The sequence below is a fragment of the Paramisgurnus dabryanus genome, chromosome 19 (assembly GCF_030506205.2).
Source record: "Paramisgurnus dabryanus chromosome 19, PD_genome_1.1, whole genome shotgun sequence".
NCBI classification, from domain to species: Eukaryota; Metazoa; Chordata; class Actinopteri; order Cypriniformes; family Cobitidae; genus Paramisgurnus; species Paramisgurnus dabryanus.
The window spans coordinates 12,444,052-12,469,425 of NC_133355.1; the positions used below are offsets into that span (position 1 = coordinate 12,444,052).

At 37.6% G+C, this 25,374-nt stretch overlaps 2 protein-coding genes across 2 annotated transcripts; one reads left to right on the forward strand and one right to left on the reverse strand.

Annotated features, from left to right (window-relative positions):
* The first annotated feature begins 1,079 nt into the window (after positions 1 to 1,079).
* wipf3 (WAS/WASL interacting protein family member 3) lies at positions 1,080 to 10,704 on the forward strand. The gene is made up of 8 exons (XM_065289595.2): positions 1,080 to 1,562; positions 6,025 to 6,107; positions 6,690 to 6,825; positions 7,927 to 8,103; positions 8,389 to 9,201; positions 9,744 to 9,884; positions 10,084 to 10,185; positions 10,546 to 10,704. Exons 2-8 carry the CDS (start codon positions 6,036 to 6,038, stop codon positions 10,584 to 10,586), a joined length of 1,482 nt encoding a protein of 493 aa, XP_065145667.1. The 5' UTR covers positions 1,080 to 1,562; positions 6,025 to 6,035; the 3' UTR covers positions 10,587 to 10,704.
* Positions 10,705 to 13,531: 2,827 nt separating this feature from the next.
* Positions 13,532 to 25,087, reverse strand: LOC135778978 (uncharacterized). The gene is made up of 17 exons (XM_065289615.2): positions 24,736 to 25,087; positions 21,485 to 21,591; positions 21,265 to 21,384; positions 20,877 to 20,921; positions 20,354 to 20,380; positions 19,159 to 19,230; positions 18,869 to 18,931; positions 18,434 to 18,460; positions 18,307 to 18,351; positions 18,146 to 18,181; positions 17,968 to 18,048; positions 17,202 to 17,298; positions 15,795 to 15,913; positions 15,320 to 15,439; positions 15,109 to 15,235; positions 14,753 to 14,855; positions 13,532 to 14,648 (listed from the first exon to the last, which is right to left on the reverse strand). The coding sequence occupies exons 1-17, from the start codon at positions 24,836 to 24,838 to the stop codon at positions 14,579 to 14,581; spliced, it is 1,362 nt and encodes a 453-aa protein (XP_065145687.1). The 5' UTR covers positions 24,839 to 25,087; the 3' UTR covers positions 13,532 to 14,578.
* Between the last annotated feature and the right edge of the window lie 287 nt (positions 25,088 to 25,374).

The following is a 25,374-nucleotide window of genomic DNA, read 5'->3' on the forward strand; positions in this document are numbered from 1 at the left end:
ATAGTGATTATATTTCTGCTAGCATTCAGATAGTCTTTCGACCTTATTTTTGATTAAATCTGGTTTGGAGGTCATCTTTAATTAGAGATTCCTCTATGCTTAGCACATGTGCTTTTAAAAGCTACATCAGTGACGACTTTAGACACAATGGTTTTCATACTAAAACAATGCTGTTTATTAATAACCCTACTGAAAAATCCAGCTTATACCAGCATAAGCTGGTGAGCTGGTTTAAGCTGGTGTAGCAAGCTGATCTAGCTATGTTTTGGTCACTTTTTAAGCTGGTCTAGCTGGACTTTGCTGTTCAGACTGGAAGACCAGCTGACCCACCAGCTTTGCCAGGCTGGGAGGGCCTGCTTAGACCCGCTACTGCCACCTTAAGCCAGCGTAAACATAAGTTTATGCTGGTTTTTGCAGTAGGGAACCTAACAATCACAGAAACCTGTTGTTAGATTTTTTTAGCAAAACATCATTATTCACCTTATAGACCATTTCAAAGGATGTAAACAACACTGGTCCAGAAGCACTTCCTGTTTCAGTTTTTGAACACTAGATAAACGTTGGGATAAAATACAACCAACAGAACATATAGAACTGAATCAAAAAGTTAATCAAACACCTTAATGATATATGTGAAATCAAAAAACAGTCATAAACTGAAACAGGAAGTGTTTCTGGACCAGTGTTGTTTACATCTTTTGAAATGGTCTATACGACATATTCAGGAATTCTTTAAAAGTTCTTAATCGGTTTCTAGACGTTTCTTAGCTTTTTATATCTGTACATTCAAACCTACACACAAACTCACTTGTCCTGACCTTTTCAAAAACTACCACTAGAGAGCGAGCTCGTCTTGAACTAAAATAAAGCAGCTTTTCACCTGAGACACATCTTTAAACAAATGTAATAATCAAATAAAGTTATCAAAAGAAGAAATATTTGACATACCCGTACCACATATGCATAGCCTATAGCCTAATGAAAATTTAGGGCTTGAAAATGGCAAATTATACTACAAAACTAGAAATGTAACAGCACGTCTCGTGGTCAACATAACCTACCACTGTGCTCCGCCTTCCGTGTTGACATTCTCACGCGCTTGCGTAGCGGGCAGGCGCAACAGGCAAAAAGCCTGCTGGAGTCCAGTTAACTTTATACAAATTTCAAGCTGGGAAAGGGAGACAGTGTCATTGTCAAACATTTCCAGAGGATTATATTTACCTTGAAAGGAGGACGTCCTCCTAAAATTAAATAATTCTGTTTTGCTAGTAAATTATAGCCTAGTTTTATCTGTTTCATGCGCGTGAGGATTTGAATTTGAACTGCACTGTGTAAATTTTTACTAAAAAAAAACATTAAACAAAAACAAATGGTCGTAGTGAAATCATACAGACTGCGTCCTCGGCTCGTGCCTAATTATAACCCGAGCTCGCGGGCAGTAACAGTATCTCGTGGCTGGTAATGCAGACAGAGGCTCGCGCCACAACTGCCCTCTGACAACTTCACTGCGTCCACTGGAGGAATAGAAACTGCACGAAATTTCAGCTGTCAAACGCACTAAGGTAAGATTCAATCTTTTAAAAAAAATCATACGACAGTAAAGTAGGTTTACACAAGTATTCTTACGTTACCGTTATGTTTACCTCACTTTATTGGTTTGCTTTCTCAGTTGCACTCTGCGTGTCATTTGACACAGTGCCGACAATTTCCATCTTGAAAGTCATCCTGTAGCCTATGTATTTCCCACCTTTCCGTTTAACATTAGCCAAAATAGCCTACATATGAAAATTGTTGGCTCCTAAACAAAATATTTATTTAGTGAACTTTTTTTGATATAAAAATTACATATGTTATTATTATCTAGCTACAAGATACTACACAGTAGGTGAATAAAAATGTTTCCACATGGGTGGATCAGCACAACTTTGTGTGTCAACATCTCCATGGGAAAGCTGTTAATGGGGCTCTAGGGAACAAGGAGTTGTTAAGAGACATGGATTATAATCCACGCATTAGACAAGCATATCATAAAAGAGGCCAAATGTTTTCAAATGCTTTGAAAATACATTTTAAATAAATCATAATTTTTAGTAATGCTAAACCTGGATTTTTGTCCTTTTCTTCTCACCTATAATTCTTTCACAGAAGTTCATTAGCGCATTACTGGGCCATTCTACCGAATTCGTGCAAATTGCTGTCCCGGAACCAAAAAACTAATTTAAAAAGCATTAACGTAGGAAAATTTTTGATAATAAAAAAATATAAGCAAATAGCAATCAAAACCCAAAGTAATATTTGAGGTAGCTGCAGACTTTATATATAAAATATCATCATTTATATAGTGGTTTCAATTGAGAGGTGGTTGTCCCAAACCCCAAGGTCTGAATTTCACCATAGAAAAAAAAATATGAAATAATTTTTTAATAATTTTTTATAATTTTTTAAATAAGTATCATTTTGATTACTTTTGTTAATTAAAACCAAAAATATATTTATTGGATATTTTCAGTAAAAATCATGAATAATCATGTAAAAAAACACTGTCCCGCATTTTCACGTCACTACCGAAACATTGCATAGTTCGGTCAATAATATAATACTGCTTTAAGCCACTCCCCTCAATTTTGAACCAGAAACTTTGTCTGTGCCTCACTCCCTCGTGGTGGCATGGTGATTAGATCAGTCCCATGGTTTTGAAGTAAATGTGATCAAAAGTTTGGAAATCAGTGTGTGACATTTATCAATGTCACTACCGATCACACATTTTTAATGATTAATTGATTTTTTAAATTTTTTTCTACTGGTCATTTAGGTTTTACTCATGTTTCAATGTCGAGAACTGTGCTGGCTAACTATGTACTAATTAGCTTCTTAGCAGTAGGATCAAAGTTAGCTTAAATTGTCACTACCGAAACAGTCACAACCGAAACATTTGTTGACTTTTCGGTTGTGACGTGATTGTTTCGGTAGTGACAAAATGACACTTGTTTCTTTATTTTAATAAATAAATAGAAACTTTCAAGTGCACATATATTCTTTTTCAGTACAAATAATTTGTCAGTCATATTTCTGTAATGTTGTATGCGATTTGACTAGGACTACAAACTAGGCCAGATTAATTTAATTAATTCATAGTAGCTTGACTCATTATTGAGATAAATGAAGGCTAAATGATTCTACCTCTGGTCTCATGGAAAACTTTCTGCGCTAATTTAGCGGGACTTTGACTGATTGCATCATATAATTTATATAACAGATAGCACATGGTATCATAGTAAATTGACATGTCATTGTTAAGTGTAGACAGGGCAGGCTCACACTAATAATGTAAATGTAAATATCTTTGGTTAATTTGTAGAGATAGCTACAGAGAGAGAGGAATTGCCAATATGCATAGACGGAAAGATGAAAGTAGAGCGGACAGACTGAGAAAATACAGACAAAGATCGAGGGAGGACCCAGAAAGGTACCAACAGGGCTCCAGACTGCCACCAATTGGTGGTATTTTGCAACCAAAATTTGAGAGTGTGCCACTGAATTTTACATCCATTCGCACATGTGCGACTAGTAAATTTGACTTTTTTTCTGATGTGACAGTGAATTTGAAACAGCACATTGTACTTTCTGCATCTATCATCAAAGTATGTATTAGTAATACAGTGGAATTTTGTAGAAATGTGATTATTTGGTTAGCATGTTGATTTACGGTGTGTGCCCCTAATTTTTTTGGTTGCGCCCCTAAAATTTTCAGTTGGGGGCCACTTTGCTCCTAGTAAAAAAAGTTAGTCTGGAGCCCTGACCAAGAATACTTAAAAAAGCAAAGAGAACGAAATCAAAAATGCAGGGAAGAAAGGATGCTGAAAAGTATCAAACAATTATCTGACAGGGAGCAAAGAAATGTCAGAAAAGAATGGAGGAAAAGACAGGACAAACACAGGAAGATGGTTAAAAGACAGTTCTGTGTGTATAGTTCTTTTTAGAGATTGACCCATATGGACTTTTTTTGTGCCAATGCCGATACCGATTTTTGTTTCATTAGCCTTAGCCGATACAGGCTGCCTATTTTCTTGAGCCGATACTTGGAGCCGATACTGCTTTTGCTCACTCAGTTTACATTATAAATGTCTCAATTTAAAAAAGTAACATTTATTGAACTTAAAAAAAAAACGATATTTAAAAAAGGTGATGGTTCTATGGAACCATGAACTGCACTCTCCACAATGATGAGGAACTATCAGCAAAGGATATTGATTTCTAGCACTTTATTACTACAAATATATATAAATAAAAAAATTATATAGAAATAAAAACCCGCTTTGTCAAGTTATGATCAGCTGTTAGGCCGAGCTTACAATGTTGTCACGGAAAGGTTGTTTGTTTTTAGTCACATGACCTGCAATCGCTTGCGGCTTCCTGCACTCTGTAAATAATGCCAGTGACAATGTCGGTGAACACAGCAGCCACATATTGGCCAGTATACACATAAACACATAAAATATACACGATACACATAAAACTCGCAAAAATCGGCTATCTTGCATCCCTTTAAGGTCTGAACTATCCGTCATCAGCGTAATGTCAGTGCAAAGTGCTTTTATGTGGTGTTGCTTTAGATATTTTTTGTGCTGTATGTTTTGACTGCATAATGCCAATCATTTTTGACTAACTAATTATTTTTTTTTAAACAAAATATGGACAATCCAATATGGATGTCACTAACGAAACATTACTGTCACGACCGAAACAAATAATGTTCTAGAAAAATAAAATAGGTTTTGTTGTCAGAAAAGATTATATAATTTTATTTAGTTAGATAAAAATTTAAACTAATGAATCCTTGAATTTCAAATCTGTATCAGTGCATGTATGGCAATTACAGAGAAATAATGCTTTCAAAATGCATTTCATTTGATAAACCACGCTTATAGTTTTGTTAAAATTATATTTCTAATCGATATAACAATGAAACTGTCTTTAAAAAAATGTAAAAAATATATTTAGAAGGTTAATGTAAAGAAAATCAGAATAGGCTATTAAAAACCTAATTTTTATATCAAATGTTGTTGTGTTTCGGTAGTGACACATTTTGGGAGAGAGAAAACATTTCGAAACTGTATAAAAACACGCTAGGAAACTAAAGTGTCCAATCAGTAGATTAGTGTTCCTTAGATGTTCTACTATGTTTATGACTACAAAGCTTGCAGGAAAAAACACACTTTTTTCAAGAAGTTTTGAAGTGTCAATTTGCACCAATTCGGTAGAATGGCCCTACTAAAGCTACTCAATTTGTTTTGGCAAGAATAAACATTCCTGAAAATTAACATATTAACTAAATTCCTATTACATTTCTCAGCTGTATTTAGCATATTTCTCTTCCTCACATAATCACTCAGAGCGTTGTTGATGCTGCCAGAGGTTGAGCAGCTCTACTTTCAAAACAACAGACTCTATTGTTAACTCCAGAGTCCTCTAGTTCCCGATAAGGGGTTGTGTTCTCTTGTGTTCTGATCTGAGATCATTTTATTGCCAATTCTTTACAAGCATACTTTTAGGATTTTATATGGTAGAGATGGCCCCCAGATCAGCGTTAAGGGCACTCTCTACAAAAAAGATGATCTCTGGGAAGTTTTTAGCCATTGTGGAATCAGGAGATTGGTTTTCCTATAAGAGAAGGGAGGGTTCCTGTTTGGTGCATCTTGTGATGGATAAGCTTCCTGCCAAGTGGAACATAGACATCGTGAAGAGGGAGGGGGAAAGAAAGACAGATTGCTTTGTCATGTAGAAACCACACTTGAACTTGTTAAATGAACTTCTTTAACACTTCATCGACCAAGTCAGCAGAAGACTGTGCCGAAATAAATAATAATCATAATAGATAACCACAGTACAGACTAACTTACCAAGTTTATTTTTTAAACAACACTCAATCCTCTGTTTGCACTTGGTAAAATTATATTAAGTTAGTTAATGCTGGTAACCTGGCATTACACAACATTAATGGTATGTGTTTTAATGTTTATTCAGGTTCTTGATCCATGCCTGTCCCTCCACCTCCACCTCCCCCAGCACCTCCACCCCCACCTCCAAATGCTTCAGCTCCTGCACAGGTAAGATCCTCACGCACATATACATTAATATAATATCTTTTATCTATATACATGTATATCAGCACATTGCAAAGGGTTTTCTTTTTAGCTCTTCTGTTTTTGCTCTATCGCGATATCTAATAGTCTGCCAGTTTCTCCTGGCAACCACCTGGCTAGATTTGCATTATTAATTCCAGATAAAATTACATGCATAAGAACAGCACTCTGTGTCACGTTTGTCATTCCTTGTTAGAGTAACCCACATTTTAACAGGTTAATTTATAGTGCAATTTAAAGTGTGCCATAAAATAAATGTAAACTAACACTTGATGAATATTGTTGTATACTAGGTTACACCCATTGTTAGACATGTTTTTATTAAAAATACAGCACTGTGGTTATGTGCATTACTCATGCTGTAACTTAGTAAGTGACTAGATTAGACAGCTGTTGTTGGTTGACTATTATTTAGTGTATCCTAGATACCATTTTAAAACCACAGAAAATGGCATCCAAAGTAAATATTGAGTGTTTTAGCAGAGAATATTTTAGTGAGATTGATAAAAAAGTGCATAGTTGTGTAACAACCAGAAATCTCTTTAGAAGTCACGGGCAGAACCTCCTAAAGTCCAGCGTTCTGAAGGAGGAGGTCGTAATGCCCTATTGGCTGACATTCACAAGGGGGCGAGGCTGAAAAAGGTCACACAGGTCAACGACCGGAGCGGCCCCTTTCTTGACAGTGAGTTTACAATGAAATGTATTCATATGCGACCCTTTAAATTTTAAATTAAGTGAATGGCAACAGTGTGTTTGCACAGTGATACTATTGGTTCATTTGACAGACCACATTGTTTAAATTGATGTAACCAGGTTTACCCCAGCACAGTGTAAAATTGCACAATTTTTTCATATAGCTTGAGAAAAGGTATCAGCATGACAGCCTGTATTAAAATTCTCTTTCAAATAAAAGAAAGTAGAAGATTTTGATAGACAGAACAAAGAGTACATACGACAGTGAAAACTTGCCATTGAAGAAAGTTTGAATTGCTGATAAGTTCTAAGAGCTCGTCTGTGACAGAGCTATGTTTGAGCTTAAGGTCCATAGCCATTGGTTTCTCACACTTCAAAGCACTCAAGTGCACAAAAGACACATGCCCTAGGTCTGTATATGGAAATGAACAGCAGCAGATAAAGGGCAAGACACACCATAGGAAGTTGATGAAGTGAGGGTTGTAAGGATAGCGGGGGGCCTGAATGTTGCCTGACTTCCTCTTCTTTACAAAAGAGGGCAGTATTCTCTGAACACTGGACATGCTGTTCATTAAAAAGTCACTGGCTTGCTTAAGCACACAGTTCCTGTTTATGTACTATAATGCGTTTGTTCTGATGTGCCTACCTTATGTGAATAAATGGTGAAATACTGTGAAACAAATACAATCAGAAACAGTGTCAGAAAGGTCAACATTTTTATTAGGGGCATTTATTTCCGACTGATTTAGTGTTTTAATGTTTTTCGGGGGAAATATCTCTTTTATAAAAACTCACTATGTGTCATCCTTCTGTTTACAGAACTTAATTTGGCTTAAAATTATTTATACATTTTTATATATATTTATTTATATATTTATAATTAAAATATTTACAATATATTTTAGAAAACATAAAAATAAATTTTAAACTTGAATACTCATAATCTTAAATTTGTGACCCTGGCTCTAATGTTATTCCTAATTCCAAATTTAAACTGTTTATAGATGTATTTTGTTACAGCTACATCATGGATGTTGATTCATGTTTTTATTGGGTATGTCACTATAAATACAATCTAATGTGTCTTTAGAGCCTAAAGTGAGCAGTTTGGATGATAGTGGAAGACATGCGGCTGCTGGAAACTCTGCAGGCACAGCAGGGTCTGCTCCATCTACAGTGGGTCCAAGTCTGGGTGGCCTGTTTGCTGGGGGATTTCCTGTACTTAGATCAGTTGGAAAAAGAGACAAACAGCCACAGCTCAACACAGGTATAGAAATCAAATGTATTTATGCATACACTGTCAAAAATTAAGGTACAAAGCTGTCACTGGGGCAGTACCCTTTAAAAAAAGGTCGTAATATGTACCATTTAGGTACAAATATGTATCTTTGAACTACCAAAATGTACCTTTGAAGTACTTATATGCACTTTTTGGGGACAAAGGTGTATCTTTTTGAAAGGGTACTGTCCCAGTGACAACTTTTGTACCTTAATTTCTGAGTGTACATATTTTTTAATGGTGAGTTTATATTCATGCTTGTTTGTATTTCAGTTTCTCGCTCTGGTTCTTATGCTAGCCTGAAGCAACCTCTCTGGAACCCACCATCACAGGGAGATGGTTTTAGAGGAAGCGCCCCTGATCTGTCCCCCTCCCACAAACCTTTGGAAAGAGCCGCCTCTTTGCCTAAAGCTCGGCCCCTTTCCTCATACACGGCCCCTCCCTCCCCCAGCCAAACTGCTCATCCTGATTTCAAACTTTCCTCTACTGTGCCTTCTTCTGCAACACCCCCTCCTCCTCCTCCATTTGCACCACAGCAGCGGCCTAGTCATAAACCACCTCCACTCCCCACTGGCCCGCCGCCACCCCCACCTCCCCAAATGGCCAAACCCATGTGGTTACCGGTCCAATCACACTCCATTCCTATGCCCACAACTCCGCCTCCTCCACTGCCTCCATCAGTCCCTCCTTCCTCAATCTCTGATAGATCATCAGGTATATTTTATCCTCCGCCTCCTCCACCCCCACCATCAGTACCTCCATCTTCACTCCCTGACAGATCATCTGGGGTATTTTACTCTCCACCCCCTCCACCGCCTCCCTCGACTCCTCCATCCTCGCTCCCTAAACGGTCATCTGGCATCTTTTTTCCTCCACCTCCTCCTCAAGACATGTTAGAAATAAATGGCCCTCCTTCTCTTCCTGCTTCTTTTTCATCTAGCCACCCCCCCTCAGCACCCCCTCCTCTACCTCCGAAAGTAACTCCCGTGCCCTCACCCACATACAGGCCCATCGTTCCACCTCTGCCACCTTCTTACCCCTGTACCGCCCCCAGCAGACGTCCCCCAGCGGTGCCACGGAGCACAGGTAGATAATGACCTCTTATGACTGATCCTAGGTGATAATTGCCAAATGTGATACATTTTTGCATTCACAGAGAGATACTGTGATCCTAAAGGGACAGATCACCCCCTCAGGCATATTTTTTACCCTCATGTTTCAAACCTGTGTTTTTGCTCTGCAAAAGACAGGAGATGTATGGCAGAATAGGTTGGGTAAGAGCACCACCTGGTGGATAATAGCAGAAACATGGATTGCCGTAAAAACTCGTCATTGGCAGGGAAGCATTTTTGATGAGTTAACTCGCCAATGGCGAGGAAAGAGTTAAATAGAATAAAGAAACTCATACAGGTTTACAACAACATGAGGATGTAAATGGTGACAGAATTTAGATTTTTGGGTGAACTATACCTTTAACATTTATGTGTTCTACAGAAGTCATACATCAGGTTTCGATCATGAGTTTGAGTAAATAATCAATTGTCATTTTGATGATTTTGATTATATCAGTTTAGTTGGTAAACGAGGTGAACTAGTATTATAAGTTATTTAGTATCTTGGATTGACAGGTCCTCCACGGTTGGCTCCGCCTCCTGCACCACCAGCTCGTTCTCCTAGCACTGAGCTTTCCAGTAGGGTCTTGCCCCCTCCTCCACTTCCACTGTCAGCTCCGCCCAGTGCAGTCCGGAACGGACACCTGCATAGTTTAGGTGAGACTCCAGTTTATCATTATGAATAAAACAGCAATACATTGATGCAAGGTGTTCATTACAAACCTTATTTTGTGTGTGAAAGCTCCCATGACTGGCTGCATGTTTATATATCTGTGTTTGCGTCAGTATGTAGAAAGCGGAAAGATGCAATTTCTGTTTTTAAAACTTAAGAAGTATCTCTGTCCACTTTTCTTAGATGACTTTGAGTCAAAGTTTCATTTCCATCCAATTGAGGACTTCCCCCCACCTGAAGAGTTCAGGCCTTTCCCACGTATCTACCCCAGCAAGGAGAACAGAGGTACAACAGACTCTTTGTGTGTGAAAGGTGAAGTCTCTGTTTAGTGACAATACTCACAGTGTTGACTTTGTTCATTTAGTCAGGATTGAGGCAGATGATCAGATCATTCAATGTAACAGAACCTTACACATACACAACTTTGATACAGTACAAACAGCATACAGATCCATTTGACAGGCCCAAGCGGAAATAATAAAAAACGGCATTCTGAAAGCTGAATTTGCAATGTTTTCCTAATTCCTGAGATATTTCTGAGATTATCTAAAAGACAGATCTGAAACAAAAACAATTCAGTGCTGGAATTACCTGTTTTCTTGATAACAAGTTACAAAATGAGCTCTTCCTGTTTTGTTTTTACAGTCAACCCACAACCTCCTGGCATGAGGACTCATTTAAGATGAAATGTGACAATACCATGTTTGGTGCTTAAAGGACAAGTTCGGTATTTTACACTTAAAGCCCGGTTTTCAGATTGTTTATGATGAAATAGAACGGTTTTGACTGAAATTTGGACATATTCTGCTGGCCCGAAAATTTTCGGCTTCTGTGGTATCACCCACAATGGCTGCATAGGTGCACTGGAACAATCCTTCCTAAAATGCATTAAACTTTCGTTTACAAAGACGTGAAACAATTTTTGTGTTCACTGATATGCTCACACAAAAATAGCTGCAAAAGATGCTTTCCAACAGGTTTTATCATAGTTTTTGTCCAACTCCATTGACTTGTATTAGATGTGCTGTGAGGTACGGTATTACTCTGTTGCCGGAAACGGAAATGGAGTTGTTTGTATTCTTGCAATTGGCAAAGGTGGATTATCGCCACCAACTGGGCTGGAGTGTCTATTATTCAAGCTCTCAATCGAAGAATGTACGGGTGTGAGGCGTTTGGAAAAATAGGTCCACAAGTTTACAACAAATGGTAAAACACCTGTTGGAAAGCATCTTTTGCAGCGATTTTTGTGTGAGCATATCAGTGAACACCCCTGACCACTCGGTGAGTTTCACGTCTTTGTAAACGAAAGTTTAATGCATTTTAGGAAGGATTGTTCCAGTGCACTTATGCAGCCATTGTGGAGGTGGGGGGTGATACCACAGAAACCGAAAATTCTCGGGCCAGCATTATATGTCCAAATTTCGGTCAAAACCATTCTATTTCAGCGTAAACAGGCCCATGAAAACAGGGCTTTACGTGTAAAATACCGAACTTGTCCTTTAACCAAACCGTGATATTTCTGACCAGCATCAGTGCAGAACAGCTGCCAAAACAAAGTTGGAAAGACTCAATTACAAATCTGTGAAAACCTTTTTCTTTTATGTGAAATGAGAATTACCATATTTTGGACATGTGATCTGCATATGCTCACCTCTTCTAATCATCCATGTTTATGGTTTTAACCTTTTTAAAAGCCCCAAAGGGCTCTTTATATCTGGTATTAGGAGGCATTTTGGTCAATCGGATCACAAGTGGACAAGACAAGACACCTGGTATTTTAATCCGTCTCTTTTGTCCACTCTCAAATGCTTCTAAAATGACGCAAATTAGTATTAGGTCAGTGCACAGAGTTTTGTAGATGTGTATCTAAGAGCTTTATGATATTTCAGAGCAATTGATGAAATAAGCTTGCTCATCTTTCAAACGCTTGCAAAATGAAAAGAATTCTTATTTTTTATAAATAAAAGCCTAAAGGTTGCGCTGAACACTTGGGTTCGCGCTAGTAGTCAGGACCGATGCAAAAACATTGTGCTCGGTACATCACATTAGATCATTAGGCCGAGAGTAGGTGGTCTTCTCAGGTGCAGTAATATTGACGAAGTTTGAGCGAGAGGTGGAGTAGTCAGGAGTGATGATGTTACTGCGCGCCAAGGTCGAAGTGCTGCAAACTAAGTGCTCTTCCGCCATACAATATAGTTCTCATTTTTGATCCACTTAAAAATCGCCACATTTTATTTTGTGCCACCATACTTGTGTAACTACTCATGTAACAGTCTTTAAATAGGGAAAACATGGTGGCTTCTAAATTCATCCCTGTTTGGATCCTAAGGAATGAATGGGGCTAGGCTAAATGCTAACACATTCACAGGCACGCTGTATAAAGATTAAGTGTACACATTGAAAAAATAGGTGTGTATTAATTTGTCTAAGTTGAGGTAAAAACAAAGTAAAATATTGAAAAATTGGGGTGTTTTCCTTTAAACACATTCGACCACATGAGCTTTATAAAGGAAAGACCAAGAGTATTACAGTCTCTGCAAGGCTACAGAAAGTTTGATGGAAGAGAAAGAAAGCAATTAAATGCAAGTAAAGCAGAGTGCTTTGGATCTGTATAAAATTATGTGAACTTGAATGAATCAGGTGGGTGATTGTGTAAGTGCAGGGACATTTCGTGTCCAAAATTTCTTTTAAATTTGGTACTCATTGTCATGGATCATGAGTTGTTACAGGGCATAACAATATAATATTTTCTGTAAAAGGGGTCTTACATAGCTGAAAATCGTGATTAGTCAATTCAGTTACCGTCAAACTCTTTACCAAAGTAGAATAACAGTGTTGACAGTCGCGCGCGCGTGTGTGTGTGTGTGTGTGTGTGTGTGTACCTGGTAATTATCACGTTGTGGGGACCAATTCTCCCCACAAAGATAGGAATACCAGTGTTTTTGTGACCTTGTGGGGATATTTTGATGTCCCCATGAGGAAACAAGCTTATAAATTAAACAGAATGATGTTTCTTGAAAATGTGAAGTAGGAGAAGGGTTAGGGTAATAGAATATACAGTTTGTATGGTATAAAATGCATTACGTCTATGGAATGTCCCCACAAAACATGGAAACCAGAATGTGTGTGTGTGTGAGAGAGAGAGAGAGAGAGAGAGAGTGTGTCTCTGTGTATGACTGTTCTGTTACCGTCCAACTTTGTTACTAAGGTAGAGTAAAAGTGTTCGACGACGGTAATGGAATTGACACTAATTTGGACGACAGGACATCATGATTTTCACCTATATAAGACAATTTTTACAAAAAAATTATACTTCTATGTTCTATAACATATTGTGATGGCAAATTAGTAAAATAATTAAAAATATAACCATTTAAAAAAAAGTTTAAATAAATAATGACTTTGGACACACATGTACCTGCACTGTAAAAAAAATCCTTGTTGCACTTAAACTCCTCACTAGTCAAGAAATTTTAAATTAAAAAAGTGCAACAAGGATTTTTTACAGTGTGTAGTTAAATAATCACACAAAATGTTTGAAAAAGAAATGGTAAAGGTAAATAAATTAACATGGCTAAAACTAACAAGATAAATATTTTTGTGTTAAGTGGCTGCTAAAGCCCCATCTTACTAATTGTTAAATCCAACATTTTTAAAACAAAAACGACTTTTTTCCAACATGCTGTGTGTTTCTTTACTTTTACTGTATTTGATCTTTGTGCCAGTTTGGGATGCTGTACCTTTCAGAACTATGTAAACTGGAAAACAGTGCCACCAACTGGAATTCACATACTTGCAATTTATTGAATGATTTATCTAACCAATGCAACACATAGCTGTTTCTATGAAAAAATTATTACAAATTATTGGGCATCAATGCGTCAAATATAAGACAAAGTTCAATAAATAAAAAACAAAATAAATAAATACAATTAGTTATCTTTCCTTTACAATGCATGTCCTAGTAAAATATTATTCAGTGTTTTGTTCATTATGAAAATAAAACATACATACATCATGTAAACATGCATCAACTGACTCATGCATTTACAATGCCAACCAAATAAATAGGCTTCATATAAACATATTATACAGTCATTCAATCATGCCATCTCCTGATCTCCATAATGCAGTTGCTTATTTAAAACATTTAACCACCAGCTGCCATTAAATCTAGCATCAAAGAGCAGATACTGCAAATAGTGCAGGACCTGCTGAGTTTGTGTGAGGCGAGGGAGGAGAAGGAGACCGAAAAAAAAAGAGCCAAATCCTCTCAGATGATTTGCTTAATACTGTTGATCTTAGCAGGCTCTGCCTTATATCTCTGTGTGTGTGTATATGTGTGTGCGGGCACACAGTGAGATCCAAAAGTAAAATTTTCTGATTTTTCTTTTTGTTTTATGAGGTTTAAAAGAAAAAAAAAACTTTTAAGGAAAATGAATTTTTGTAAAAACAAAACATTTTGGCATTCCAGTTCAAGTGCTTCCATTTAACCAAAATGGGGGTATTCAAAATACTAAAAAAGTTTAAAGTTAAACTGTGTGTGTTTAATTCAAATTGTAATGCTGATCAATTTTAAATTGATTTTTTTATTTAATTGGCAAAATACAGGATTTTCACTAGTTCTAGACTTTTGGACCTCACTGTATGTATGTCCATGAGTAAATATTTGTGGGCCTCAGGTCCTGTATTTACAGCCAGTGGAGTCAATGAAACAGGAGTCAGTGCACCTGAGCTGCCCAAAGGTGCTGTAGATACAAAAGATACAAAAGCCCCTTAGACATACATACATTATAAACACCAATTTCACATATGCATTGTACGAGTATGTGTTCAAGTGGGGTTTGCATACCCTGGCAGATACGATTTGCAGGTCTGGTAGCGAAAGTCCTTCCCGTCACACTCCTCCACACCCTCATTACGATATCCATCACCACAGTATGCCTTTTTACAGCCTAAGAAAAATATAAAGAACAGGAAGAGTCAGAAGTGAGAAGAGAAAGAAAGCCAGACAGAAGAACAAAGAGAAGGAACAGGTTATTATCATTTAATAAAGTCTAACTGATGAAAGATCAGCATTGTGCCAGGTCTTTGCTATGTTTGCTAATGTATTAAGTTATTTATACCTTTGTAAATGTACCTTGTTATTTTAAGAATTCTTTATTGTTAGTAAATACTGAACACCATAAATCTTTATTAGTGACTCACCCACGCAATCATCCGTAACAACCTTGTTTCCATCATCGCATTCTTCCCCACTGACTTCCTGCACCACTCCATCCCCGCACACGCCATTCTCTCCCATCATCCTCTCCGTCGCCTGGAGAGCCATCAGCTGGAAAAAACACAACTCCGGTTACCATAAAACCAATGAATATGACAGCATGTTTGGTGGCAGTGTATTTAAATGAATGTTTACCTGAATGGGCTCCCAACCGTTTTCATCTTTAAAGTAAAGAGACCGCTGGTCCTTCCTAAAGGCAAGTGCATTGTCCGTCTCAAGACCTTTTAGCTCTTCCTCACTGCTCACAACAAATATCTGTGTGGGAAGATCAGAAAACAGGGATATGAATGCATTTGGATAAATACGCTTCTGATTCTGTTAGAAACTGACAAATTAAACTGATCTAAATTAATTTGATGTTGGCACACATTGGCACTACATTGGCACTTAAACCCCAAATCACTTGAAGATCCCAACAAAACAGCTAAGAACATGAGAACATTTTTATTTTTGGTTGTGCAATCCCTTTAATTTTCATGGTATTAAAATACTTTCTTCTATGGCAGCTTAGTAAACAACAAAAGCATAGTGTTTTTACCACAGTGTAGGTCTGTGGCAGTATCAAAGTCTCTTTATTTATTGAAGAAATATATGAGTTTGTGGTGCTTACTGCTGGAACTTTGTCATATTTGTTACGGTGTTGTAATGATGCACTTTGTGAACTACAGTCACAGTAACCGGGAGGACCTGGCAACCCCTTCTCACCCTTTTCTCCAACAACAAACAGTCCTGTACATAACCAGACACAAGCAAAAGCAAACTGTCATTATTTCAGCATAATTAAATTAGCAAAGTATGCGCTGGTTTACTTATGCTCATCCAGGTTATTCTTTGCTAAGTTGTTCCTCTCTAACCGCTAAACAGCCAGCAAAATATAGCTGGTGACTCTGAGTAGGCTAAATATACTTAAACATATTTAGCAGACATACAGTACTGTGCAACCGTCCTAGGCCACCGTAAGAGTTGGTGTTTTTGCAATGTTATAGTGAACATATATAATTATTTCACGGCTCTCTGGAATGCTTGATTCTGATTGGTCAGTTGAGACATTTGCAGGTTCGTTCTTTTCAAATAATAACCGCTCCAAAGTAATAACGCATAGCCGGTACTACTTGTACGATTTAAATCCCTCCGCGCCAACAAAGATTACTGTTTGGTGCCATCTTGTGACAAACACTGGACAACCACAATTAAGAATGGAAATTTTTGACATTAATTTTAACATGTACGGAAAAAAACAAAACATTTAAACAGTGGATAGAAGAATGAACAACAACAAGACACAGAGCTTACTGAGACTGAACTTGACAAAATAGAGCATGACAGCTACGAAGCCAACACCAAAAAAAAAAAAAACAGAATGGGCATTAAAACTTCTCAAAGACTGGCTAAAACTGAAAAAATGGAGACGGACAAGTATAAAGCAGAGGAACTTCTCGATCACAAGAACGATCATTTTATGCATTTTCTTATGTGGCAAGTAGTCGTGTAATTAGCGGGATAATGTAGAGGCAGCCTGTAGTTATCGCGAAATAAGCCCCTTCAGGCTTATTTCCCGATAACTACCGGCTGCCTCTACATTATCCCTTACTTATTGCTCAGTCACTTTATTATAATCCAACTAGGAAATACAAGAAATGTGTATGCATTAAAAACAGAAGTGTGTGTGTGCGTATGTGTGTATTTAATGTGACCTCCCTTTATACTTAAGCAATAGCAGGATCCTACAGGCTCTCTTGAACCTAAATAAAATTAAATCCTAATTTCAATTCTAATCAAATGACTTTAGGCCTTCAGTCTACTCCAAAGAGTTCATGATGTGCTTAGTGCCATGGGAGGTCCCATTAAATTTTTAATTTTGCATGAAGTTTGTACATTTTGTGTATATGTCATATAATATGTTTGTATCGTAAAAATAAACATGGATGGTCACTAAAACTTAAAAGCTAATAAAAATCTTATCTAAGTTAAAATGATGCCATTTCCTCATTGAGTTGTGTTATCTCTAATATCTCACCTGATGCAGGCATCCCAGGAGGTCCGGGGTAGCCCCTGAGTCCAGGTGGACCAATAGGTCCCACTGGGCCTAAAGAACCTTTCTCTCCTTCAGGACCCTATATCAAGATGCAAAAAAAAATAAATACACACAAAAGTAACACTAATACACTGTTACTTAAGTTGACATTTTAAAGCTTTGCAAATATATATTGTTTAATGTTACAAAGCCATTGCAAATTCATTGCTAAAATGGCATTTAAGAGATCATTATTTGTTTAATGTCATTGCGTTGGTCTGCCTGCGGTTACAGTCACCTAGTGTTTCCCAGCAGTTAGTATTAACATTTACAAGAAGTGCCTATTCGCAGTGTAACACAAGAGCTTGGAAACATGAGAGGCAGGGCTAGACCCGACATCAGAGGACCTGCTGCCTAAATCCCGCTACTACAACATGATGAGACTTTCAGGGTTACTTATGAATAAACACCAGTAAAAAGTGAAAACATTGTGTTATCTGTGTTTTAAAAACGTGCTAATTTTCTGCCATTAATTCCCTTCATGATCACTCTCACAGAGTCTCAATATCAAAACAAACTTGGAGAACCCCATTGAAGAGGAGTCCATTTGTCTTCGTTTACATGTTTGTGCGCTTTACCCAAAGCAACTAATACAGTGTATTACAATTAATAAATTTTTGCAGTATGTGTGATCCTTGGGATCAAACCCATGACCTTTATGCTGCTAATGCAATGCTCTACCAATTGAGCGAATACTGTGTGCTCTCACCTGTTTACCCCTTTTGCCTGGTCGCCCCGTAGGGCCACGTTTCCCTGTTACACCAAGCTCACCCATGGGTCCCATTTCACCCTGGGGCGGGAGGTACAGAGAGAGTATTATGACATCAGTGGCAACCCAAACATGTCAGTGTTACATGTACAGGATTTTAAAAGTTCAAATGTTATACCTTCTGTCCAAGCATTCCCGGGAGTCCATTTGCTCCCTAATAAGAGGGATCAGATAAACCAATCAAATTCAATTTAAATATGATGTAAAATCATCAAACAATTCTGGTGTCAAAGTGTTAATCTGATATGATTTGATCACTATTTCATCATTATTTCTAACCTTGTCACCTTTTGGACCTGCAGGTCCACGATCTCCTCGTGCCCCCTGGAACCATAAGATTTAAAGATGATTAAGTTAAGTATATGTCTTAAAAAACTCAGGATAAGCAAACATTTAACATGCATACCTTCTCACCCTTGTTTCCTGGCCAACCCTATGGGAACAATAAAGACAATGAACAAATAACCTTTGGCTCTTTTCTCTTTGGTGAGGTTAAAGTTTATTTATGTATGTACACTGTAAGAAAAAATGCAGTTGTCACCGGGGCAGTGCCCTTTAAAAATATGTATTTAATGTTCAGATATGTATACATTTGGTACTCTGCCGCACTCTCTGGTGCCAGTATGTACCTCTGAGGTACCAATATGAACCCTTTAGGTGCAAAGGTGTACTTTTTTAAAAGGTGTCGCCCCAGTGACAGCTAGGGACCTTTTTTTTTTTTTTTTTGACCGTGTATGAAGTATGGTGCAAATCATAAAAAAACATTGCATAACATTATCCCGTATTATTTTTTTTTGGTTCCCACACCAAACAGTGCAGTTGTAAGAAGAATGTGACTCACTTTAGGTCCGACTGGTCCTTTCATACCTGGCAGTCCCATTAGTCCTGGGTCTCCTTTCTCTCCCTGCCAGAGAGGTCATATATAAACAGTCAGTTCTAATAAGTTATTCTTAGATCTGTGTCTATCGCACTTGATGGCAGACAAAACATTCAACAAGGACACTTGACACTGATCACAGCCTTGGCAGTGAGTTTGATAAGGCCGTTTATCATAATGTTTAAGACCAGTGATAACAGACGACTATGATGTAGCTCGATTACATTAGTCTAATGGGAATAAAATTCATCCACCTTAGCTCCCTCTAGGCCTGGCAACCCTGCAGCACCTGGTTTTCCAGGAAGACCTGGACGTCCGGTTCGACCCTACAAATGCAAAAAAATAAATACAATAGTTTTAAAAAAGCCACAACGTTGCTTAATCAGGCAGTGTGGCAGACGTGCTAAGTGTGGTTTTTAATCAAGGACAAACCACCTACTCAGCATCTCTGCCTCTCGACAGCCCTCCACCTTCCAATAAAACATCAGTCCATCCAATCTAGCTCCTCTTTTTGAGTGCCATCCAGTTTTTTCACTTAAACATTCACGTTCGCTTTACACTTACACATTTGCCAGACACTTCATTTAAAACGTGCATTCAAGCTATACATTTTACGATTATCTGCATTCCCTGGGAATCGAACTTACCACTTTGGCAAGCAATGCTTTAATTTGCAAGCACTAGTGCAGTATTGAGATTAATGTCACCACTAAGTGATATTACAGTGCTGGTCTGCAGTGAAGTGCAGCAGGGCTTTACTACAGTAAAATAGCACCCTGTAAAATGTACACCTTTAGAGTACTTCACCGAAAATGGTCTCCTGTGAGTTTCTTTGTTCTGTTGAACACAAAGAAAGATATTTTGAAGAACAGAATAACCAAACAGATCTGGGGCACCATTCACATTCATAGTATTTACTATGTAAGTCAATGGTGCCCCAGATCTGCTTTTTTACAAACGTTCTTCAAAATATTTTCCTTTGTGTTCAGCAGAACAAAGAAATGCATACAGGTTTGGACCACCATGAAGTTGATTAAATGATGACAGAATTTTCATTTTTGGGTGAACTATCCTTTTAAAGGCGGGGTGCATGATCTCTGAAAGTCAATGTTGACATTTTAAATCACCTAAACAAACACGCCCCTACCCCAATAGAATCTGGACCTTCTTTTTATAGACCTACCCCACACATACGCAACCCAGGCAACGTTGTCGGCTACTAGACATGCCCCTTCCTGCTGATTGGCTACAAGTTTTCCAAAGTTTTTTCAAAAATCATGCAACCCGCCTTTAAGGGAAGACTAGGGAAAGCTCATAGTTCATTCAAGGCAGACATCAAATCAACAACCTTCTGTTCACCAGTCCAACACTTCAGTCACTTCATCACATGACATGACACATGCAAGATGCCCACAAGAATTAGAGTACTCAACATCGGTAAATTCTGACCTTTGACCCTGGTCGTCCTATGTCACCCTACAGTAAAAGAGGAAAACAATTCCTTAAATTGACATTTTTGTGTTTCACTATCCGCTTGTTAAGTCTGACGTCATGCAGCACTTCCGGGTCCAACCGATCTCAAATAAGAATATAGATCCTAGCCATATGGATGTAACTACAGAAGAGACAAGTTTTAAATAGGAAAAATATTGAAACTCTTTGGTTATTTTTTTAGGTGTGATGCTAATGGTCTAATCAGATTCAATGGATTGTGCTAAGCTATGCTAAAAGGGGTACCGCCAGACCCGGAGATCGGCTGAATGGATTCCAAAATGGTAAAAATCAGATGTTTAACTCTAGGGGAGCTGGAAAATTAGCATATTTTCAAAAAAACTGGAGTATCCCTTTAAATAATATCTTCTATTGAAATGAGTGGAGGCTTGGACCCAGAAACAGTATTCCTTTCATCATGACTTAACATGCAGATACTAACAAAACAAGACATTCATCCAAGAACATTTAACTTTCTCACCTTATCTCCTTTAGGTCCTTGCATTCCCAAAATGCCACCTTGACCCTAAAATAATGAGAGACATTTGAAATGATAACCCTGATTTTGTGTTCACATAGCTGTCAGTCTTTACGTTGCTCAGCAACACGCAATGTTGATCCTGCTTTGGCTTTGTTAGTTACTATTTTTATTGGTGGAGCAAAAATAGACAAAATAACTGGCCGCATTGTGTCTACAGTTACTCAGTTTTATCTTCATGTTGCATGAAAGCTATATCACGGTTATACTGGATATCACCTGATTTTGGCTTGATGAAACCAAATCACAGTTGTACTGGTATTCATTATAAAGCAACATATTGTCCATTTGATATTGGTACAACTTTGGTACTTATCCTTTTCTTTCTTACCTGTGGTCCAATGGGTCCAGAAGGTCCAGGAGGCCCCGGTGGTCCCACAACACAGCATTCTTTCACCTCCTCCTCATCCTCCTTTTTCTCACCATCCTTGTGCACAGGACCAGGAAACACCTTGAATTATAGATTCATTAGACTTTACTGCAAACAGACATGCTGTCATTCATTACATCTACAAGAATTATTCATGCCACTGTAATGGTGTAACACTTACAGGTGCTCTATTTAAGATATTGGGAGGAGGCGGGAACAAAGGTGGGGGAGGCGGAGTCAATAGGCAGCATGGGTCAAATCTTTTTAAGGCCAAAAATGTGGTCGGGTCTAAAGAATAAAGCACATGATCATAAGACAAAGAGATTCCGGGTAAGAGACAACATGATTTTCATGAAATATTAATAGCATTGGAGTAATTAATAACACTTTGAAGTACACTTTAGGATGCAGTATGGTCATGTAAAATATCTCTGATAAACAAGCCAAACATTTAGTAAAGAAAAAGGATGTGGTTTTGATTTTTAATTGGAATGAAAATTTAAGTGTAACTGATGATGCTGTATATACTGTACTTTGTTAATGCATAATATTATATTATATTAATAGTTTTAAGTATTTAAGTAGTATAATACTTTAGGTATTATATTAATAGTAAAATGTAGTAAATACTGTAGTATACTTTAATATTTACTATAGGGAGGTTCAAAAACATTATTTACTATCCAGGAATTTTTCTACAACAGATACTAAATTATTCTACATTATTTTATCATAGGTTAAACATTGAGTGAAATGTAGAACATACATCCAATATATACCACATACTAACAACCTGAATCCCTCAAGCATAAATATTAAGAGTCACTAGAGACAAAAATATAGGAACAACAGCATGCTTATGCTATGTACTAGTCACATTAATATACACTGGAACCATGTTTTTATATGGTAAAAGTGTGCTAACAATGGTTTAGTTCAACTATAGAAATCTATATATTTTGTTTTATTTGTGGTAAAACCATGATTTATTTATGTAAGCCTGTACGCCAATAAAACCAATAATAGTATTATTACAAACTGAAATGTCAAAATACATTAAAGACATACAAATATAATATAAAAGCATGTTGCATGCTTAAGTGAACATCATTCAAAGCACTCGCGCACATGATCATACAGTAGGCCAGAGTCGTATAATAACAGAGTTACGAAACGCTTTGATCTCGCCGCCGCGCGGTCACGTGATTCATGTAACGTTCTACAGTTCCAAACCAAGCAGGGCTGTCAATCTGTTTGCATAGGTTTTCAGCTATTTTAGGTAAATATTAGCTTGTAATGGGAATTGATCACTATACTTACTGTGTTTATAACGTTTTTTTTACTAGGGAGTGATGGAAATACAGTAAATCAGTTAATAAAGATAAACAGTTTATTGTGACCCAAATATAACTGTGGTTATCTATACCAACTACAGGAACACAGTTTATCTTTTATTTTTGTGGCAAAATATGGTTATATAAATGGCTATCAATCTGCTAAAAACATAATTCCTACACTTTTACTATATTAAAATCACAAAAAAGATCGCCAACGCGGTTATTTGTAACAGTGAAGCATAACAGAAACACACTAAATTCATATTTTAAATTCACATTAAATGTTAATATAATCATACATGATTTTCGAGGATACATCACTCGTATTACTTACCAAACACAATGAAACACATAGCAGCATTGTGAAGCAGTGTGACTTTCTTATAAGGCATTTAGCTTGTCGCTGTTGCCCCCTAGTGTTACTCATAATATATACAAAAGATAAGTATAGGGATTGTGGAGTTGACGTCACGCCGTGTGGCATTATGAGTAATCCGCCATATTTGCAGGATCGCCTCCTATCCCGCTGTATTAGAGTTAGTGTGTTGGAGGTTGTTTTTGTATTTTCTGTCGAGATTTTAATAAACTTCGATATGTTTGGTCAGTACTGCTCGATCAAGAACTGCCACAGCCCCTCACACGATCGTTCAGGGAGGAAACTGAACAACGGAATACGTTTTTTCAGCTTTTATTTGGGGGAAGCCGGTGGAGGAGCTGACGAAAAGACGCCGGATCGCGTGGTTTGCCTGCCGCAATCAGGAGAAAAACTTTTTACTTTTCAAAAAAAAAATCCCTGCATCAGCGAGTATGTTTGCTGCATTTTCAGTCATTCAGTAATTTGTGATTAATAAAAGCAGAACCACTTAAATTGTCTTATTTTTATGCTAACACTGTCAAACTAACTTGTAAATGTAAATTATGTAACGTTATTTATTCATTTCTGATCAACCTCACCACATGAGTTATAAAAATAAATCTTTAGACAATTTTTACGATTATAACAAATATTTTTTATTAAATGCAACTGCTCAAACCCACTGCTTGTGACTCTTTAAAATGACATAAAGTTTGCTAAATATTTAGCATTTTGTTTGTTTTAATAACTTGGCCAAGAACAGAAGTGCCATCTTATGAACATGTGTTGATTCATTGCACAGAATACAACGGATATATTTTTTAATAGAATCATTAAGATACGTAGGTATTAATACATTGTAAGTAAATGGCATATTTCTTTTAGCTGGTTTGCCAACCGTCATAAGACTCCGAAAGAAGAATGTCATCTTACTATGAGCTTGTAGGGATTTATAGCTCTTAAACTCCTGCAAAGTGCATGCACTCAATCCAAAAACAAGGTAATAATAACAGATATATGAGCAGAGGTAGTGCGTCTGGATCCGTAATCCAGTCATGGGCTGCTAAATCATATGGATCTGTTGTTTATTTGTCCAAATGAAGTTTTTTGGCAGTAGCACTTAGTTTCTCCCGATAGGGTCCCTTCTCTTTTTCTTTCAAACTCCTCAATTTCGTCGGTTCTTCTTCAAGTTTACCTAGTTTTAGCTTAACACACCCACAAATAAATGGCATAGCGGTCGGCGGTGCCTCTAAACATGGCGCCCACGTCCCATAATGCAACACTGCGGTGACGTACATTAACATTCCCTATAAAGTAGATGGCCACCAGTAATAAAATATTAAACCATTAAATCTATATTATTCACACATTATACACAACTCATTAAAATATAAAAAATTTACTAGTTATTATTAACGATAATCATTACCTACAGCAGAGTTCATAAAATATCACTGTTGACTATATTAATGAAATGTCCGAAAATGTAAAGAGAAACGGTAATTTCATCGATTTACCAGCAGGTGCCATTGAAATGAATGGGCTTCAGTGCTGCGTTTGGAACTATGCGTCACTACCGGTCACTACATGAAACGCTGTTACTTCCGCATTCCATTCTTACAACGGACGTCTATGTGAGTGTCGTAACTCTATTATTATACGACTCTGCAGTAGGCTACATATCCACGTACGACCTCACACGTGCACGCACACACGCACTCGCGCGCTCTTTTCTCATACCTGTAGGAATAGGAATAATATTCTCCAGATTGTAGGGTGAAAGGTACGCGGACACGGAGCACAGCAGAAAATGCAGTTGTATCCCAGCCCTGCTCATGGCCATGTTCCTATATCAGTGTGTCAAAAATACATAGATCTAAGCCGCAGCTAAATCTCTCTCATCCAGTTTCACTTGCCAGCAGCTCAGCTCCCTCCCCTCGGCTCGCACACTGTCTGCTACTGCTGCTCTCGTCTGTCACAGTGCCTGTGTTATTAACTAGTAAGCATGCTTCCCACGGAGTCTGTGGGAATCTCCAGCTGATATCTGATCTGCCCACTGCCAAGATTAGACCCTCGTACTACCACCATACACTTAATACCACAGGCTACTGATATGATACAAGCCATGTCATGAACGACTCAGTTTTTAACATTTTTTGGCTGGAATACTGCGGTATATACTGTAAAAAAAGTGCGCACTCATTAGTGTGATTGATCAGAGCACAACTGTATACTGTGAAACTGTTTTATTATGCAACAGGTCACTTTGAAATGCAGGAAACATATAAGTGGTTGTCACTGGGGCTAGTTGTCACATTTTGTACTTAAATGTTTTACAGGTTGGGGTTATTTTTGTGTCTGTATAAACACATACATTAA

Bases quoted from the DNA above. Each gene is read 5' to 3' on its own strand.
- wipf3 (XM_065289595.2), top strand. From the start codon at position 6,036: ATGCCTGTCCCTCCACCTCCACCTCCCCCAGCACCTCCACCCCCACCT. The intron at 8,104-8,388 runs GTATAGAAATCA...TTTGTATTTCAG, and splicing joins ACAGCCACAGCTCAACACAG to TTTCTCGCTCTGGTTCTTAT. The intron at 10,186-10,545 runs GTACAACAGACT...TTGTTTTTACAG, and splicing joins CCCCAGCAAGGAGAACAGAG to TCAACCCACAACCTCCTGGC.
- LOC135778978 (XM_065289615.2), bottom strand. From the start codon at position 24,838: ATGGCCATGAGCAGGGCTGGGATACAACTGCATTTTCTGCTGTGCTCC. The intron at 19,231-20,353 runs GTCAGAATTTAC...TTGCATTTGTAG, and splicing joins TAGGACGACCAGGGTCAAAG to GGTCGAACCGGACGTCCAGG. The intron at 14,856-15,108 runs GTGAGTCACTAA...TATTTTTCTTAG, and splicing joins TGTTACGGATGATTGCGTGG to GCTGTAAAAAGGCATACTGT.